At 47.5% G+C, this 17,558-nt stretch overlaps 1 protein-coding gene across 1 annotated transcript; it reads right to left on the minus strand.

The window, feature by feature from the left end:
• Nucleotides 1-250: 250 nt before the first annotated feature.
• pex16 (peroxisomal biogenesis factor 16) lies at nucleotides 251-17,352 on the minus strand. The gene is made up of 11 exons (XM_056279042.1): nucleotides 17,065-17,352; nucleotides 14,172-14,207; nucleotides 11,291-11,367; nucleotides 10,860-10,993; nucleotides 10,427-10,527; nucleotides 5,164-5,241; nucleotides 4,573-4,716; nucleotides 4,261-4,333; nucleotides 2,329-2,448; nucleotides 1,995-2,059; nucleotides 251-798 (listed from the first exon to the last, which is right to left on the minus strand). Exons 1-11 carry the CDS (start codon nucleotides 17,189-17,191, stop codon nucleotides 740-742), a joined length of 1,014 nt encoding a protein of 337 aa, XP_056135017.1. The 5' UTR covers nucleotides 17,192-17,352; the 3' UTR covers nucleotides 251-739.
• Between the last annotated feature and the right edge of the window lie 206 nt (nucleotides 17,353-17,558).

A 17,558-nucleotide genomic window follows, 5' to 3' on the forward strand; every position in this document is an offset into this window, starting at 1 on the left:
TTAGTGAGGCTGTGTAGCAGCAGGTTTGATGAACTTTCTCTGCAGTCCTTTTACCACGTCTTGAAACCGGTGAAGTTTTAAAGTTGTTTTTTTGGGGGGGGGGGGCGGGGGGGTTCTTCTAGTTTTCAGTAAAATGGCTTCTCTGATGAAGACGTAAGCCTCCTGTTGGGCTTCCAGTAGCTCTGCTTCCACAGACAAGAGGAGCAGATCGACATCGCCTGCGTTCTCGGGGCACAAGGAAACGCAAGATCAACGCCACAGAGGTTTAAGAAAAATTGTCAAACAGTTTTAATATTACAATTTGTTGACTGAAAAGAAGAATGGACAATAACACAAAGAAGAGATAAATTCTTAAATCACATTCGCCAGAGGGTTAAAAAGGGATTCTCCTCACGTGAGGCTGACGGAGCGTTTTAAGGACCAGACACTCCATGAAGCCCCCTTGACCGGAGTCCAAAGAGGGACAACTTCATTTCAACAGTCAGTCAAGCTAGAGTCATTCTAATGTACCCCTGCAGTTCAGGGAGCGCCCATTAACTGACAGATTAATTACCGACATAGGTCATCAGAGGTCAAAGATGCAAGCTCCATCCACCCATCAGTCAGTCAGTCAGTCAGTCGTAGGGTTGATATTTGCCCAGGATGGATGATGGGGTAGTAGTTTCAATCTGTCACTGCGGTGTGCTATATGGCTGAAATGAAGATCTCTCAGTTCATCTCCAGTGGATCCAGCAGGACTTCAGCCCCAGTTGTAGAAGTAGATCTTCTGCCAGACGGGCAGGTAATCCATCAGAGGCCCTGAGCAGAACAATCACAGGGCTCACTCTGGTCAACCTCAACTGTGCAGCAGGTTTTTACAACTCTAATACTGTCATTTCTATTTTAGTCTACAGACAAAAACACATTTTCTGAACCAAAACACACATTTCCTCTGTACATGCTTCAGCTTTTCAGATTAGAGATCGAACTTACTAAATCACTCAGTGCAAAGATTTTACATAACCTTGATGTTGAAATGAAGTCAGGATACTCTTAAAATCCACAAATTGTAATGACAAATTCAAACGATCATTCAACTGAGGAACAACACTACAGGAAGAGCTGAGGTGCAATGCTACACTGATGCCACACAGTCTGCAAAGTTCTCAGTCACATACACTACTTATGTATAGCACAAGCACAGCATCTTCCATCTGAAATCAACTATTAATAAAGTTTATTGGATAAATCAACTGACAGTTGATATTACATAACAGTCACTGTGCCCTAAAAGCTTTTATCGTATCATAACTCTTATGATTCAGTGATGAGAGTCTTGTTTATGAGCCGCACATTCATTTCATGAGTTTAAATACTTGGGGTCAACTGTCCAAAGTAACAGGGAGTGCAGAAGAGAGGTGAAGAAAAGAGTGCAGGCAGGGTGGAGTGGGTGGAGAAGAGTGTCAGGAGTGATTTGTGACAGAAGGGTACCAGCAAGAGTTAAAGGGAAGGTTTACAAGATGGTTGTGAGACCAGCTATGTTATATGGTTTGGAGACAGTGGCACTGATGAAAAGACAGGAGGTGGAGCTGGAGGTGGCAGAGTTGAAGATGATAAGATTTCCACTGGGAGTGATGAAGAAGGACAGGATTAGGAAGGAGTATATTAGAGGGACAGCTCAAGTTGGGCGGTTTGAAGACAAAGCAAGAGAGGCAAGATTGAGATGGTTTGGACATGTGTGGAGGAGAGATGCTGGGTATATTTGGAGAAGGATGCTGAATATGGAGCTGCCAGGGAAGAGGAAAAGAGGAAAGCCAAAGAGGAGGTTTATGGATGTGGTGAGGGAGGACATGCAGGTGGCTGGTGTGACAGGAAGATGCAGAGGACAGGAAGAGATGGAAACGGATGATCCACTGTGGCGCCCCCTAACGGGAGTAGCCGAAAGTAGTAGTAGTAGTATTCAGTGAGAGTCGAGCCAGTACAAATGGGTTTTGCGGAGGAGGTTCTCTACTCACGTGCCAGCAGCCCGAGGCCAGGGACGTTGTCCGCCAGAAGACGCAGCAGAAGAAGAATCTTCGCTCTGAGAGAGAAACAAAATGAGTTTTAACCGAGAAACAAAGAGATGGATCAGAGTCAAACTCATCAGGTGCTTGATGCACTTTAAGATTTTTCTTTTAATACAAGAGAGTGCTGAGTATCATCATTAATATCATCATTTGACGCTTGTCCTTGGTCTGGACCAGATGACAGGATGCCTACTTTCTGAATATGACAACCATCAACTTTCCTATTTAAGACATTGATTTTTTTTCCCTACTGGTTGATGTTCAGACAGACAGGGGGTCTTACTGGGAGTATCTGTCGTAGAAAGGAGAGCGCAGGAGGTAGTAAAGCAGCAGACAGCCTCTCCTCCTCATCTCTGCTCGCTCCCAGCCGTTGTGGAACTTGGTCTCACTGAGCAAAGCAAAACTAAGGACGACACAAAACGAGAAGGATTCAACACCGCCCAGACCCTGGCACAACGAATTTCCACCAGCCTGATCCAGACTGAGAGGAAAACCCGTCTTTGGACTTTGCACTTTAAATCCTCCATTCTTGTAAACACAGATCGACAATGAGAACTTCAGTGTAAACAGTGGTTGCTAAGGTCTTGCTGTCCTCCAACATGGCGGAGCTGTGAAAACTTCAGGGTCAACAGTGGTTGCTAAGGTCTAGCTGTCCTCCAACATGGTGGAGCTGTGAGAACTTCAGTGTAAACAGTGGTTGCTAAGGTCTAGCTGTCCTCCAACATGGTGGAGCTGTGAAAACTTCAGGGTCAACAGTGGTTGCTAAGGTCTAGCTGTCCTCCAAGATGGCGGAGCTGTGAGAACTTCAGGGTCAACTGTGGTTGCTAAGGTCTTGCTGTCCTTCAACATGGCGGAGCTGTGAGAACTTCAGGGTCAACAGTGGTTGCTAAGGTCTAGCTGTCCTCCAACATGGCGGAGCTGTGAAAACTTCAGTGTCAACAGTGGTTGCTAAGGTCTTGCTGTCCTCCAACATGGCGGAGCTGTGAGAACTTCAGTGTAAACAGTGGTTGCTAAGGTCTTGCTGTCCTCCAACATGGCGGAGCTGTGAGAACTTCAGTGTAAACAGTGGTTGCTAAGGTCTAGCTGTCCTCCAACATGGCGGAGCTGTGAGAACTTCAGTGTCAACAGTGGTTGCTAAGGTCTAGCTGTCCTCCAACATGGCGGAGCTGTGAGAACTTCAGTGTCAACAGTGGTTGCTAAGGTCTAGCTGTCCTCCAACATGGCGGAGCTGTGAAAACTTCAGTGTCAACAGTGGTTGCTAAGGTCTTGCTGTCCTCCAACATGGGCGGAGTTGTGAGAACTTCAGTGTAAACAGTGGTTGCTAAGGTCTTGCTGTCCTCCAACATGGCGGAGTTGTGAGAACTTCAGTGTAAACAGTGGTTGCTAAGGTCTTGCTGTCCTCCAACATGGCGGAGCTGTGAGAACTTCAGTGTAAACAGTGGTTGCTAAGGTCTAGCTGTCCTCCAACATGGCGGAGCTGTGAAAACTTCAGTGTAAACAGTGGTTGCTAAGGTCTAGCTGACCTCCAACATGGCGGAGCTGTGAGAACTTCAGTGTCAACAGTGGTTACTAAGGTCTAGCTGTCCTCCAACATGGCAGGGCTGTGAGAACTTCAGGGTCAACAGTGGTTGCTAAGGTCTAGCTGTCCTCCAACATGGCGGAGCTGTTCGTTGTCAGTGAAAAAGTCACGTGATTGAGAATAACCCATAGCCAACCCAAAACCAATTGACTTTTTTTTTAATCTTTTTAGCTCATTTACACAGTCATACTATGCACCTATTCAACAACAAATGCCAAAACACTAATTTCTTTTACTTATTTTACATCAAAATCTTATCACCTTAACTTCCTCTAACACCAAGTCCGAGCGGGCAGATGGGCAACATTCCAACCAATAATATCGTCAAATATTTTACACCGTCCAATCAAATCACATCCCTCCCTTCGCTTTGTCCCGCCCTGATATCCTGTTTAACTTTGAAATACATCGCATGATGGAAGCAGGAAACGCAGTGAATGCCGTTTCAAGATGTCTTTAAACAACTGTTCAGTCTAGGAGAAAATGCTGCAGTTTGTGTCATTCAGATGTATATGATGTCCTAGAGGGAAATCTGTGGACGGAACGGGTCACCACATGGGATTACAACGCAGTGATGATGCTAGACTGACATGTTGCTGATCTTGATTAGTTAAGTGAGAACAGTCTTTTATTTACCTGGAAACTTCCAGAACTCCAGAGACAATCCACGGCTTCCATGACTGTTTTCCACAGAGCGCAAGGCAGAGAACTGTGTTCATGACAAATTGCTTAAAGAAAAACCAAGGTGAGCAGAAGGCGACAACACAAATCAGAACAGCGTTATGAGCTTTCAGCTCTGCTGCTCGACTTTTAACAGGAGCTTCTCGTAGAAGTCCTGGCCGGGCGGACAAAACAATGCCCGAGAGAGAAAAAGACGAATGAACCTTTAGGAATCGTGGGCGAAGTAACCCGGACAAGTTTGGTGTGATGTGTGCTAACGTAGGATACGGTGTGCCAGCGGTCGTCCAATGTAAATGAACTCTGCTAAGGTCTCTTGGAGGCCCAGCTGTGTGGGTTGCCTGCGGAGCGCCTCCTTCAGGCTGGTCTTCTTCTGCTGGACCGGAGCTCCCCACAGTCTACTCAGGGAGGAGGCTGACAGAGAAGGATGGATGAATGAGATGAGGATGGACAGACAGACAGAGAGAAAGACATCTGTTGAATCCCAGAGTGACAGATAGAAGCCAGAGAGACAATCGACACGCCTGCCCTCGGTTTACAATCCTGAATCTATTCTGCTGATTCTGCAGTTTGTTTATTGATGCAGAGCATTTCTACAAAGGTGGATGGTCCTGATCTAAGCGGCTTTGAGACAACGCAGCAGAATTATGAACAGCACCAAGTTAGATATCCCACAATGCAAAGCGACAGTGCGCCTGTGTCATGTGGCTCGTTCTGATATATTTAACTTATTTAACTGAGCCTTTGGCTTCCGTTTGTGCGGCATGTCCCTTCTCAAATCACTCAACATGGAAACGAGACCAGACTGCTTCTCAGGAGACATCTGTCAGTCTCCATGAGGCCCACGGAGCTTTTTCTTACCGCTTCCCAAAGACCTCAGGACTCGTCCCGACCGCTGGCCCACGAAGCAGGCATCATCCTGGTGATCATGGCAGTCCTCTGCGAGGGAGAGAACAGAGACAATGTTCTCATTAGTTCTGTTTCAAGTACTTTCAACCTTTCATATCTTCTTTTCCAACTGTGAATGTAAGTTTTAAAACCTTACAAATGGTGACTACGACTTTACCCCATACATTTGCTAGGTTGCTTCCACCGGGTCCCAGTAACAAAACAAGTTAGTTGCACTACATGCAAACCAGTGGCAGCTTGCAAACACTTCCCTGACATCTTACTAGTTATGAAAGAGATCTGCCATCTTCTGAACCAGACAGCTGTGGGAAGAACTCCTGCTCTGGTCTTTTGGGAGGACAGTTACATCAGTTTCAGGCTGGATGCTGTTTCAAGGCAGACAGGTCATCACGATGACTGTCAGGTGTCAGGGCACGTACTCACCCAGTCATGGAGAAAGAGGGTGGGACTTAAATTTGCTTAGTGCGGCTTTAAAGGCCTGAAAAACGGCGTCGCTGTGTTGTCACCAGCTGACCGTACTGTATGAATCTATGAGTTCTTTGCCATTCAATCGGACCGATCAGGAACACTGTCATTTCTTTTTATGCACTTGTGCGCATGAACTTAAATGACACATCGTTTCCCCCAGCCCACAGCAGTGCGACACAAAGACAAAAGCACATCCAAAAAACTACAGTCCGTCAATATGGTTGCATTTTCCATAGCGCTTTTCTAGCTGCAACAGCCACCACACAAACACACACACACACACACACACATACACGCAGGTTTGGCCCTGTGGGGCCGGGAGTGCCGTTGAATATGAAATTATCACACCCCGTGTGCCAACAAAAGATGTGACCGGCAGCCATGTTGTTACAAGCTGCACTCTCACATGATGGAACACAACTGCTACACAGGAAACGACACAAACAGCTTCCACCTACATACGTCCGTTCTCACTGTATCACCGATACAACTGAACTCCCACAAAATTAACTTTCGTATTCAGACAGAGGGGAGTTATCCAACAGCCAACAGACTGCATGGGAAAAACCTCAACACCTGCAGCGACTCCTGCAGCGACTCCTGCAGCAACTCCTGCAGCGACTCCTTCAGCAACTCCTGCAGCGACGCCTGCAGCAACTCCTTCAGCAACTCCTTCAGCAACTCCTGCAGCGACTCCTGCAGCAACTCCTGCAGCGACTCCTGCAGTGACTCCTTCAGCAACTCCTGCAGCAACTCCTGCAGCAACTCCTGCAGCGACTCCTTCAGCGACTCCTGCAGCGACTCCTTCAGCGACTCCTGCAGCAACTCCTGCAGCGACTCCTGCAGCAACTCCTGCAGCGACTCCTTCAGCAACTCCTGCAGCGACTCCTGCAGCAACTCCTGCAGCAACTCCTGCAGCAACTCCTGCAGCAACTCCTGCAGCGACTCCTGCAGTGACGCCTGCAGCAACTCCTGCAGCAACACCTGCAGCAACTCCTGCAGCAACTCCTGCAGTGACGCCTGCAGCAACTCCTGCTTCAACGCCTGCAGCAACTCCTGCAGTGACGCCTGCAGCAACTCCTGCAGCAACTCCTGCAGTGACGCCTGCAGCAACTCCTGCAGCAACACCTGCAGCAACTCCTGCAGCAACTCCTGCAGCAACTCCTGCAGTGACGCCTGCAGCAACTCCTGCTTCAACGCCTGCAGCAACTCCTGCAGCAACTCCTGCAGTGACGCCTGCAGCAACTCCTGCAGCAACGCCTGCAGCGACTCCTGCAGCGACGCCTGCAGCAACTCCTGCAGCGACTCCTGCAGCGACGCCTGCAGCAACTCCTGCAGCAACTCCTGCAGCAACTCCTTCAGCAACTCCTGCAGCAACACCTGCAGCAACTCCTGCAGCGACGCCTGCAGCAACTCCTGCAGCAACTGCTGCAGTGACGCCTGCAGCAACTCCTGCAGCGACTCCTGCAGCAACTCCTGCAGCAACTCCTGCAGCAACTCCTGCAGCAACTCCTTCAGCAACTCCTGCAGCAACACCTGCAGCAACTCCTGCAGCGACGCCTGCAGCAACTCCTGCAGCAACTCCTGCAGCAACGCCTGCAGCAACTCCTGAAGCAACTCCTGCAGCAACTCCTGCAAAATCCAAAGCGTGACTGAGTCCTCCGCTCACCGGCTGCTACCCAGACTCCACACCATGAGAATCCTACAGTTCAGCCTTTGCCGTTTGTAAAAGCTGACACGTTAGCGCTACAGTCCTTCTCCACAGCGCCACCAGCTGGTCTGTACATCAGCCATGTTGACGCCACACAAGGACACCGTTACACACATTTACACAAAGGACTTACTAATTCTCAATCAGCGACAGCAATATCGTCCAACTTCGACAAACCATCTATGGCTGTGGGGGAAGAAAACCCATGTATTCTTCAGTTCCAGTTCCCTCAGCAGCTCAGCCCCCCCCCGGCTCCTCCCCCCCTCGGCTCCCCTCCCCCTCGGCTCCCCCCCCGGCTCCCCTCCCCCCGCTCAAAAAGAGGTAAAACAAAGTCCGATTAAATGTACCTTTGTCTTAAAAGTTCAGGCCTCTTAGAGGAGAAATAAAACAAAGTAAAACTCGCAAAAGCAACAACACAACAGAGAGCAGAGACCCAGTCCTGACACATGCACACACACACACACACACACACACCTATCAGTTCATTCCAGGCCACCAAGCCCCATCATCTAAACACAATGATGTGCATCTTCAGAGTTAACAGCAGAGGAGAACAAGAACTACAAGCACACACATACCCATACTAACACACATACCCAAACTAACACACATACCCACGCTAACACACATACCCAAACTAACACACATACCCACACTAACCCACATACCCAAACTAACACACATACCCACGCTAACACACATACCCAAACTAACACACATACCCACACTAACACACATACCCAAACTAACACACATACCCACACTAAACACACATGCCCACACTAACACACATACCCACACTAACACACATACCCACACTAACACACATACCCACACTAACACACATGCCCACACTAACACACATACCCACACTAACACACATACCCACACTAACACACATACCCACACTAACACACATACCCACACAAACACACATACCCACACTAACACACATACCCACACTAACACACATACCCACACTAACACACATATCCACACTAACACACATACCCACACTAACACACATACCCACACTAACACACATAACGACACTAACACACATACCCACACTAACACACATACCCACACTAACACACATACCCACACTAACACACATAACGACACTAACACACATACCCACACTAACACACATACCCACACTAACACACATACCCACACTAACACACATACCCACACTAACACACATACCCACACTAACACACATACCCACACTAACACACATATCCACACTAACACACATAACGACACTAGAACACATACCCACACAAACACACATAACGACACTAACACACATACCCACACTAACACACATAACGACACTAACACACATACCCACACTAACACACCTACCCACACTAACACACATACCCACACTAACACACATACCCACACTAACACACATACCCACACTAACACACATACCCACACTAACACACATACCCACACTAACACACATACCCACACTAACACACATAACGACACTAACACACATACCCACACTAACACACATACCCACACTAAACAAACAAATCCCTGTCCAGGAGAACGAACGCAGGATGACTGTCAGATCTGCCGGTCCACATGGGCTAGCAGTTAGCTTAGCCTGCCCCGCTTCCTCGTCCTGTCAGACCGCCCTCGGTGTTTCCTCCTTGGGCGCAGCTCCAGACAGGGCCGCGGTCCCTGGGCCCACAAGACGCAGCAGACCAGGCTCTCCCAGCCAATCCAGCGCCGGCTCTTCCAGCCACCAAACAAAGACACACTTAAGACACAGACATGGCCAAAGACACTGTACGGCCTGTACTGAGTGAGGCCGCTGCAAATGTGACGTCGCACCGCCATCTTCCCACACCGGAGTTATCTATCAACTTATCACACAATGCAGTCAGCTACTTCTAAGTTCAAGATTCAAGACTTTTATTTGTCACATACACACAAGTACAAGTCCCGAGTCCCGAGTGCAGTGAAATTTAAAAAAAAAAAAAAGAAAAAGGTACGAGCCCCGAAATGAAATGTGCAAACAACAAAGTACAACAGGTACACACGCATTCCAATTTGCAATATACGTACAATTGCAAATTTGCAATACACAATAAGTGAAGCTGGACAGGTGTTTGTGGCAGAACGGGTCGTGGACCAGTGGTCCTCAGTTGGTCTAATTGACTCAGCACAGATAAACTGGTTCAACACCCCAAATGATGAGGCCAGGGGCTAGTCTCTCTATTGAAGAGACTTTCAATGAACGTTTGTTTTTAGTCTTTTTACATGGCAAACAGGCTGTTGTGCCCTCACTTACAATCAGCATCTCGGGGCGCGGGGGGGGGGGGGGGGCAGGTAGTGGCAGCCTATTGCCACAGGGTTGTTGTTCAGTGTAAGTGTATTTTCAGTTCTACATCTGAAGAATGTTTTGTCTAGAATATCAGATTGGACCGGTCCTTTTCGTCCAGCCACACAATAAAATGTTCCTTGCTGAAGTACCTCCATCCCCGAACCACAGTTAAAGTTCAGAGACTGCAGGCGTCCGGGTGGCATGGCGGGCTATTACATTGCCTACCAACAGGGGGCTCGCCGGTTTGAATCCCTGTGTTACCTCCGACTTGGTCGGGCATCTCTACAGACACAATTTGCTGTGTCTGCAGGTAGGAAGCCGGATGTGGGTATGTGTATTGGTTGCTGCACTAGCGCCTCCTCAGGTCGGTCGGGGCGCCTGTTCGGGGAGGGGGAGGAGGAACTGGGGAGAATAGCATGATCCTCCCACGTGCTACATCCCCCTGATGAAACTCCTCCCACTGAGGTGAAAAGAAGTGGCTGGTGACTCCACATGTATGGGAGGAGGCATGTGGTAGTCTGCAGCCCTCCCCGGATCGGCAGAGGGGGTGGAGCAGAGACCGGGAGGGCTTGGAAGAGTGGGGTAATCAGCCAAGTACACTTGGAGAGAAAAGGGGGGGGGGGTCCGCAAAAAAAAAGGTTCAGAGACTGGAATGGTAGGTGTCAAGGCAAAACCAGGTGATAACTGACCTCCATTACCAACCTCTGCATCTCGGTCCAGGGGGATGATGGGAGGTGAAGTCTGGATGCCGGAGTTGTGCCACAGGAGAAGCAGGATACGCAAAACTGCCCTGAGTATGGATGAGAGAATAAACTCATCAAAGGAAAATCAAAACAGAAGGAGAGTCTAAACCTGCTGGTTCTGTGTGAATTCTGTCTGTTCTCATGTTCACATCCACTAAAACGCTTTAATACACAAACAGCTCACCCCTCACCTCTCAAGCTGTGTTCATGGTCATGTGCACATGTGTGTGACAGACAGGGATTTATTCATGTATTGTCTGGGATCGTCTGGTTTTATTAATGATTCAGATCATTAAGTGGCCTTGACTTGCTTCTCTCAAATCATCTCAAATCTCTCAAATCATCAGTAATGACATCATCATTACTGACGGACACGTACTTAGTGATCTGGATGAGTCCGATGACCAGCCAGCGTCCCACCTCGCCCCCCAGTTTATTGGCTCCCATCTCAAGGAACACCTCCACGTACTCCAACACCGACAGCCATGTCAGGAGCCTCTGGTGAGAGAGAGACTGAACCAACCAAACGCACTGTTACTATATCACTATCACTTTACAAGGTAATCAAACACACCTCCACTATCACTGTCTCTGCATGAGGAAATCATATACAACCAGCCGACTGCTGTCAAATTATTCAGTTGAATCTATACTAGGTCGAATCTAAATTCGAGTCCTCTGTTTGTGTGTTTGATCGGCCTCATTCAACATAACTCTCAAGCACCCTCTCTGCTGCAGCGCTCTGAAACTCACTGCTCCTGGCGTCTCTGTGTGTTCTGTACAAACAAGAAAGGGAATACGTTTTCTCACCACAAAGAGGCTGCAGCCGAGGTGTTTGCGCAGAATACCGTCATTGAACAGCACCAGGAGATTGGAGGCAGAGTAAACTGAAGAGAACAAAGCAGCGAAGAGAAAAACTTCCAAAATCAACCAATGAATCAAACAGTAGTGGTTTCATTGAGGACTTGTCCTGTGTACTGGCAATACTTAATTTACAAATACTGTGTGGACAGTATGATAATGAGAATGATCATAATGTGAGACTTAAAGTGCTCTTTTCACTTGCCCCCGGAAACAGCAAAGTCAAGAGTTCAGAGGTTGGAGTGTGACCAACACCCTGACACTGGGAAGGATCTAGTGCAGGGGTGGGCAATTTTATCCAGAAAGGGCCAGTGCGGGTGAAGGTTTTTGTTCCAACCAAGAAGTTACACACCTGATCCCACTAATCAACCAGTAGACTCTTTGCTGAGGAACTGGATTAGGAGACACGGATGTATATTTGCTTGGTTGGAACAAAATACTTCACCCACGCTGGCCCTTTCTGGATCTTAAGTGACACAAGGTGGATCGGTAGAATTTAAGAAATAGAACTTAAGAAAAATAAATTTAAGAACTTAAGAAATTAAGAAATTTAAAAAATGACATGATTACATTACATTACAGTCATTTAGCCGACGCTTTTATCCAAAGCAACTTACAATAAGTGCATCATTTAACGTGGGAAATCAGGAGAACTACTAGTCATCAGAGGTCACAAGTGCATCTAAACAAGCATCTAAGAGCAAAACCAGTGCTAAAGTAAAGGCGCAAGAAAGAGGTTTTTTTTATGAGTGAATACAATAAGTGCTGAGAACAAGTAACAGGGTAGTAGTTCTTGAAGAGGTGAGTTTTCAACCTGCGCCGAAAGATGGGCAGCGACTTCGCTGTCCTGACATCAGTGGGGAGTTCATTCCACCACTGTGGGGCCAGGACAGAACCGAGCCGTGACCGGGTCGATCGGCAGCAAGGGCCTCTGAGCGACAGGGCAACCAGGCGTCCCGAGGCGGCAGAGCGAAGTGGTCGGGCGGGGGTGTAGGGCTTGACCATGGCCTGGAGATAGGAAGGAGGGGCTCCTTTCACTGCCCTGTAAGCTCGCACCAGAGTCTTAAACTGGATGCGAGCAGCTCCTGGGAGCCAGTGTAGGGACATGAGAAGGGGAGTTGTGTGGGAGAACTTAGGGCGGTTGAACACCAGACGAGCTGCAGCTTTCTGAACAAGCTCCAGAGGTCTGATGGCTGACGCTGGGGCGCCAGCAAGGAGGGAGTTGCCGCAGTCCAGCCGGGAGATGACCAGAGCCTAGATGAGCACCTGTGCCATCTCGTCGATGAGGAATGGGCGAATCCTCCTGATGTTATAGAGGAGAAATCTGCAGGAGCGAGCAACCGATGCAACGTTTGCAGCAAACGACAGTTGGTCGTCCAGGATCACACCCAGATTCCTCACAGTTCGAGTTGGCGTCACCACGGTGTTGTCAATGGTGATGGCCAGGTCTCGGTGCAGGCAACCTTTCCCCGAGAGGAACATCAGCTCTGTCTTGTCCAGATTGAGCTTCAGGTGATGTGTTGCTATCCACTCCGAGATGTCAGTCAAGCACGCAGCAATGCGTGTCTCTACTTGTGTATCAGAGGGAGGAAAGGACAAGATCAGCTGGGTGTCATCGGCATAGCAATGGTAAGAGAAGTTATGCAAGCGAGTAAAAGAATCCAGGGATGTCTTGTACAGGCAGAAAAGAAGAGGACCAAGAACCGAACCATGTAGAATGCCTGTAGTCAGTCTGCGAGGCTCCAACACATATCCCCTCCATGTCACCTGGTAGGAGCGACCGGTTAGGTAGGATGCAAACATTGAGAGTGCAGAGCCTGTGACACCCAGCCCCCTGAGGGTAGAGAGGAGGATCTGGTGGTTCACGGTGTCAAACGCAGCTGACAGGACAGAAGAGAGAGCGTTTGCTCTCGCAGAGTGCAGTGATTCTGTCACTGCAAGGAGGGCCGTCTCTGTCGAGTGACCCACCCTGAACCCAGACTGGTTGGGGTCCAGGAGGTTGTTCTGGTGGAGGTACAAAGAAAGATGATGTTACATACTCTTGTACAATAGGTGGCGGTATGCACCTTAAAGTTGTTTGGGATCTGCCAGTAAACGGAGAGAAAAAGAAGAAGAAGAAGAAGAAGAAGAAGAAGAAGGAGGAAGAGGAGGAGGAGGTCCTTTCTGTATAAGATTGCCCACTCCTGATCCAGTGTCTTGCTCAGCGACACTCGAGAAGTGCAGATTCTTACTGATAGCAAGGATTACTCTATCTCACCCTTATACAAGATATGATAAACATATCTCTATCTATCCATCTATGTAGCCAGAGAGAGAGATGGTCATGGGAGAAATGCACATTTATCCTTCTTCCAAACATAAAATAGCTCATAATCTTGGTTAACCTGGCAGTTTCATGAGGTTTAACAGAGATACACAGCAGTACCTTCTGCATAGCACCTATAGTAAAAACAGCTCCAACTAGAAATTAGATGAGCTGGTGAGAACAAGCACAAAGAGAACTAAACTGTAAAGAGAACCAACCCCTGAAGAACCACATACAATCACAGAAAGAAACTGAGAATTCCCTACTTGCAAACCAACCCAGAATAATCCAATCTTTAATCCTCAAACCAGTTCATCAAATGTCACCACCAATAATGTCAAAGGTGGGACTGAGGTTGAGAAACAGAATGGAGCCCTCAGTAACACACACGAGAATACCAACAGGAACACCAAGAAGTCATTTTCATGAACGGATTTTGCTAAAAGGTAGATTAAAGAATATATTACAGCCAGTAAAAATAAAAATAAAGAAAACAGCTCTCGAATCCTGAAATGCCCAACTTACCTAATTCAGATATTTCATGGGAATCTGCAAATCTCCCTGCAAAAGAAGATGAACTACTTTATTGGTAACTATGCTTTAGTTTACACTAACAGAAACAAATATTACAAAATAGAAGGATAAAATTACTGTCAGACGAGTTAAGTTATCTTTATGTTGGGCATTCGCAATATTCGGATTCAAATCTATATAGCTTTTGAACTGTATGAGGTAATGATGTCAAACCAAATCCATATGAGTCAGTCTGACCCAAAAAATCAGATCACAGAGTGTATGCTCAATAATCCAGGTAGGAAAATCAAAGAAGGTTGAATCAATTCATCTGTACGCAACTTTTATTGACAGATATGTTTCATCACTCAGCTAAGTGACATCTGCCAGTTTAAACTGGCTGCAGGTATCCCCACCCTTATAAATAATACAGAACACTACAGTGACATAACGACCGAAACCAATGACCAGTTTCATATGCAAATATAGATGTGACCATTAACTAGCGCTTCAAAGGTCATGTGTACTATTCACAGAGGATTTGGGGATGTTTGCAATCACAGCATTGTAAGATGGCGACAGTTGTTCTCTTAGCCCCCCCCCCCCCCCAGTGTTTTGGGGTTTGAAAGCAACCGAGACGCAGTGTTCAAAAAATACATGTCTCAGCTTTTCCGACACTCCCGCCACATACAGAATCACCACTAGCTTATGCTTAGACAGCTGTTCTCCTCTCTTTGATCGGCTGGTGCACTGTTTGGGCGTCTTCCTGGCTTTGACAAACACCCAGTTAGGATAGCCACACTTAACCAGGGCCTGTTTAATGTGGGATTTCTCCCCTTCCCCGGCTGCTGTGTCGATGGGGACGTTCTCAGCTTGGTGGTACAGCATCCTGATGACTCCTAGTTTGTGCTGCAGTGGATGATGAGAGTCAAACCTTAAGTACTGATCAGTAGGTGTTGGTTTATGGTAAACATCAACAATCAAATGTCCCCCATCACCAATTGCAATTTCACAGTCAAAGAAGGCTAACCTTTCATTTTTCACATCCTCGTAGCCTACTTAGACTGAAATTCCAACTGGTGATGGGGGACATTTGATTGTTGATGTTTACTGTAAACCAACACATACTGATCAGTACTTAAGGTTTGACTCTCATCATCCACTGCAGCACAAACTAGGAGTCATCAGGATGCTGTCCCACCGAGCTGACAACGTCCCCACGACACAGCGGCCGGGGAAGGGGGGAAATCCCACATTAAACACGCCCTGGTTAAGTGTGGTTATCCTAACTGGGCATTTGTCAAAGCCAGGAAGATGCCCAAACAGTGCACCAGCCAATCAAAGAGAGAAGGACAACAGCTGCCTAAGTGTAAACCAGTGGTGATTCTGTATGTGGTGGGAGTGTCAGAAAAGCTTAGCCGTGGATTTTCAAAACACCGTGTCTCGGTTGCTTTCAAAATCCAAAACACACTTCGCCAGAAGTTGGTCCACCTCGAGGATCAGGTCCCCTGGCACAAACAGAGCAATATAGTGTACGCTGTTTAGTACCAGGAGGATTGCCGTGACTTGTACATTGGGGAAACTAAACAGACACCTGTCAAAAGAATAGCACAACACACGAGAGCTAACACATCAGGCCAGTACTCCACAGTCTACACCATCTACAGGCCAGTGGCCACTCTCTCAAGGAGGAGGTTGTGCACATCCTTGATAGGGAGGAACGATGGTTTGAACAGGGAGTCAAAGACGCCATCTGTGTTAAGAGGTAACGACCATCCCTGAACCGAGGGGAGGTGGGGTGGGGGGAGGGGGGTCCTAAGAGTACATCTGTTGTCATCTTTCAATGCTGTGATTGCAAACATCCCCAAATCCTCAGTGAATAGTACACATGGCCTTTGAAGCTCTAGTTGATGCTCACACCCATATATGCATATGAAACTGATCGTTGGTTTCAGTCCTTATGCAAATGTATGGTTTATAAGGGTGGGACACCTGCAGTCAGGTTAGACTGAAGAGGTCACTTAGTTGAGTGATGAAACGTATGTGTCAATAAACGTTGCGTCCAGATGAACTGATTCAACCCTCTTTGATCAGACCACAGGGGATTTTGTTTGTTTGTTGCAGAATTGTTACATCATTTGGTCACGTGTCAATTGCTTAGTTTCATAATCCATTCATACGCGTTCCAATCTAAATCAATCAATACCACATACAGCTCAAAAGTTTAAAAAAAACCTACATAATTCAGTAAGACCCCGGCATCCTATCACAGCTTTATTCTGCGGGATTGTTGCATCAATAGCCTATGACACTGAACTTTATGTGTCAGTCCCACAATAAAACCCCCCGTGACGTGAATGTGGGGTCCAACTGGATCATATGGATTTAGTTTGATGCCATTACCTCATATGTTAAAGTTATACAGATCTGAAAATGGGTGGTTTATAATAGGTTTATGGTAACACGTCTGTTCCACAAAATGAGCCGTGCCCTGTGTTACACCAAAATCTGTGACCTGTCAAAATATGTGACCCTAAATGCGCCATTTCGATTGCCTCCCAGATGCTAATCCTCATTTTAACCAGACCAAACCCACGTGTATACTTAAACCTGTCCAACGAGATGCCTAACTTTAACCATATTACACTTTTTACCTAAAGCTAATTGTATCCGTCATACCCTTCCTGAACGCTGGGTCACATAATCAGAGGGTCGCCGATTTTGGTATAACACCGGATCAGATGGAATCACATGGCTTTTGGTTTAACGTCATTGCCTCGTTAAGGCTTCAAGTTATACAGACTTTAATCAACGAATGTCCCGTATAAAAACGAGCTTGCTGGTCGGCTGCTATCAGAGTTCTTCCGCCACGCCATTCGTTGTGAAACCTGGTGTTTTGGCTGACCGGCGGTAAGGTAAGAGAGGGTCCGGACCGTCCTCTCCAGCTGTGCGGTTGCCGCGGGGTTCTTCACGACGTACTCCCGGTACCGCTCATAAAGACCAGTTGCTTTGCTCAGGATCGACCCCGACATCTCAGCTCTCTTGAGGCAGGAAAGAAGAAAAATCCTCGCCGGGGCACAGGCGCCAAAACAAGCGTCGGTTAAAAGTTGTATTGTGTTCCGATTCACCTGCTGCAAAACCAAAACTTCCGCCCGAAAAGTGCTACATTCAAATGTGTCCCCGGTGCGGCCAAAGTCACGCAGCGCTTTCGTTCCTACTTCCGTTTTGACTGGCTGTTGGCTACCAGCTTGGCGGCGCACTGCCGCCGTTTACCGGAATGGAGTGTGGAGCAGCGTCTTGGCAGGGGGGGGGGGGGCACAAAATTAACCCTGTTTCCTTCAGATGCTTAATGAGGCGACTGTATATCCCCCATGTGGCATCTCCAAATAGGTTCCCTAC

This window comes from Lampris incognitus, chromosome 4, assembly GCF_029633865.1.
Source record: "Lampris incognitus isolate fLamInc1 chromosome 4, fLamInc1.hap2, whole genome shotgun sequence".
Lineage (NCBI taxonomy): Eukaryota > Metazoa > Chordata > Actinopteri > Lampriformes > Lampridae > Lampris > Lampris incognitus.

Coding starts and splice junctions, on each gene's coding strand:
- pex16 (XM_056279042.1), bottom strand. CDS start 17,191: ATGTCGGGGTCGATCCTGAGCAAAGCAACTGGTCTTTATGAGCGGTAC. Junction 10,994..11,290: donor TCGGCTGCAGCCTCTTTGTG/GTGAGAAAACGT, acceptor TGGTTGGTTCAG/TCTCTCTCTCACCAGAGGCT. Junction 4,717..5,163: donor CCTGAGGTCTTTGGGAAGCG/GTAAGAAAAAGC, acceptor CTTCTCTGTCAG/CCTCCTCCCTGAGTAGACTG.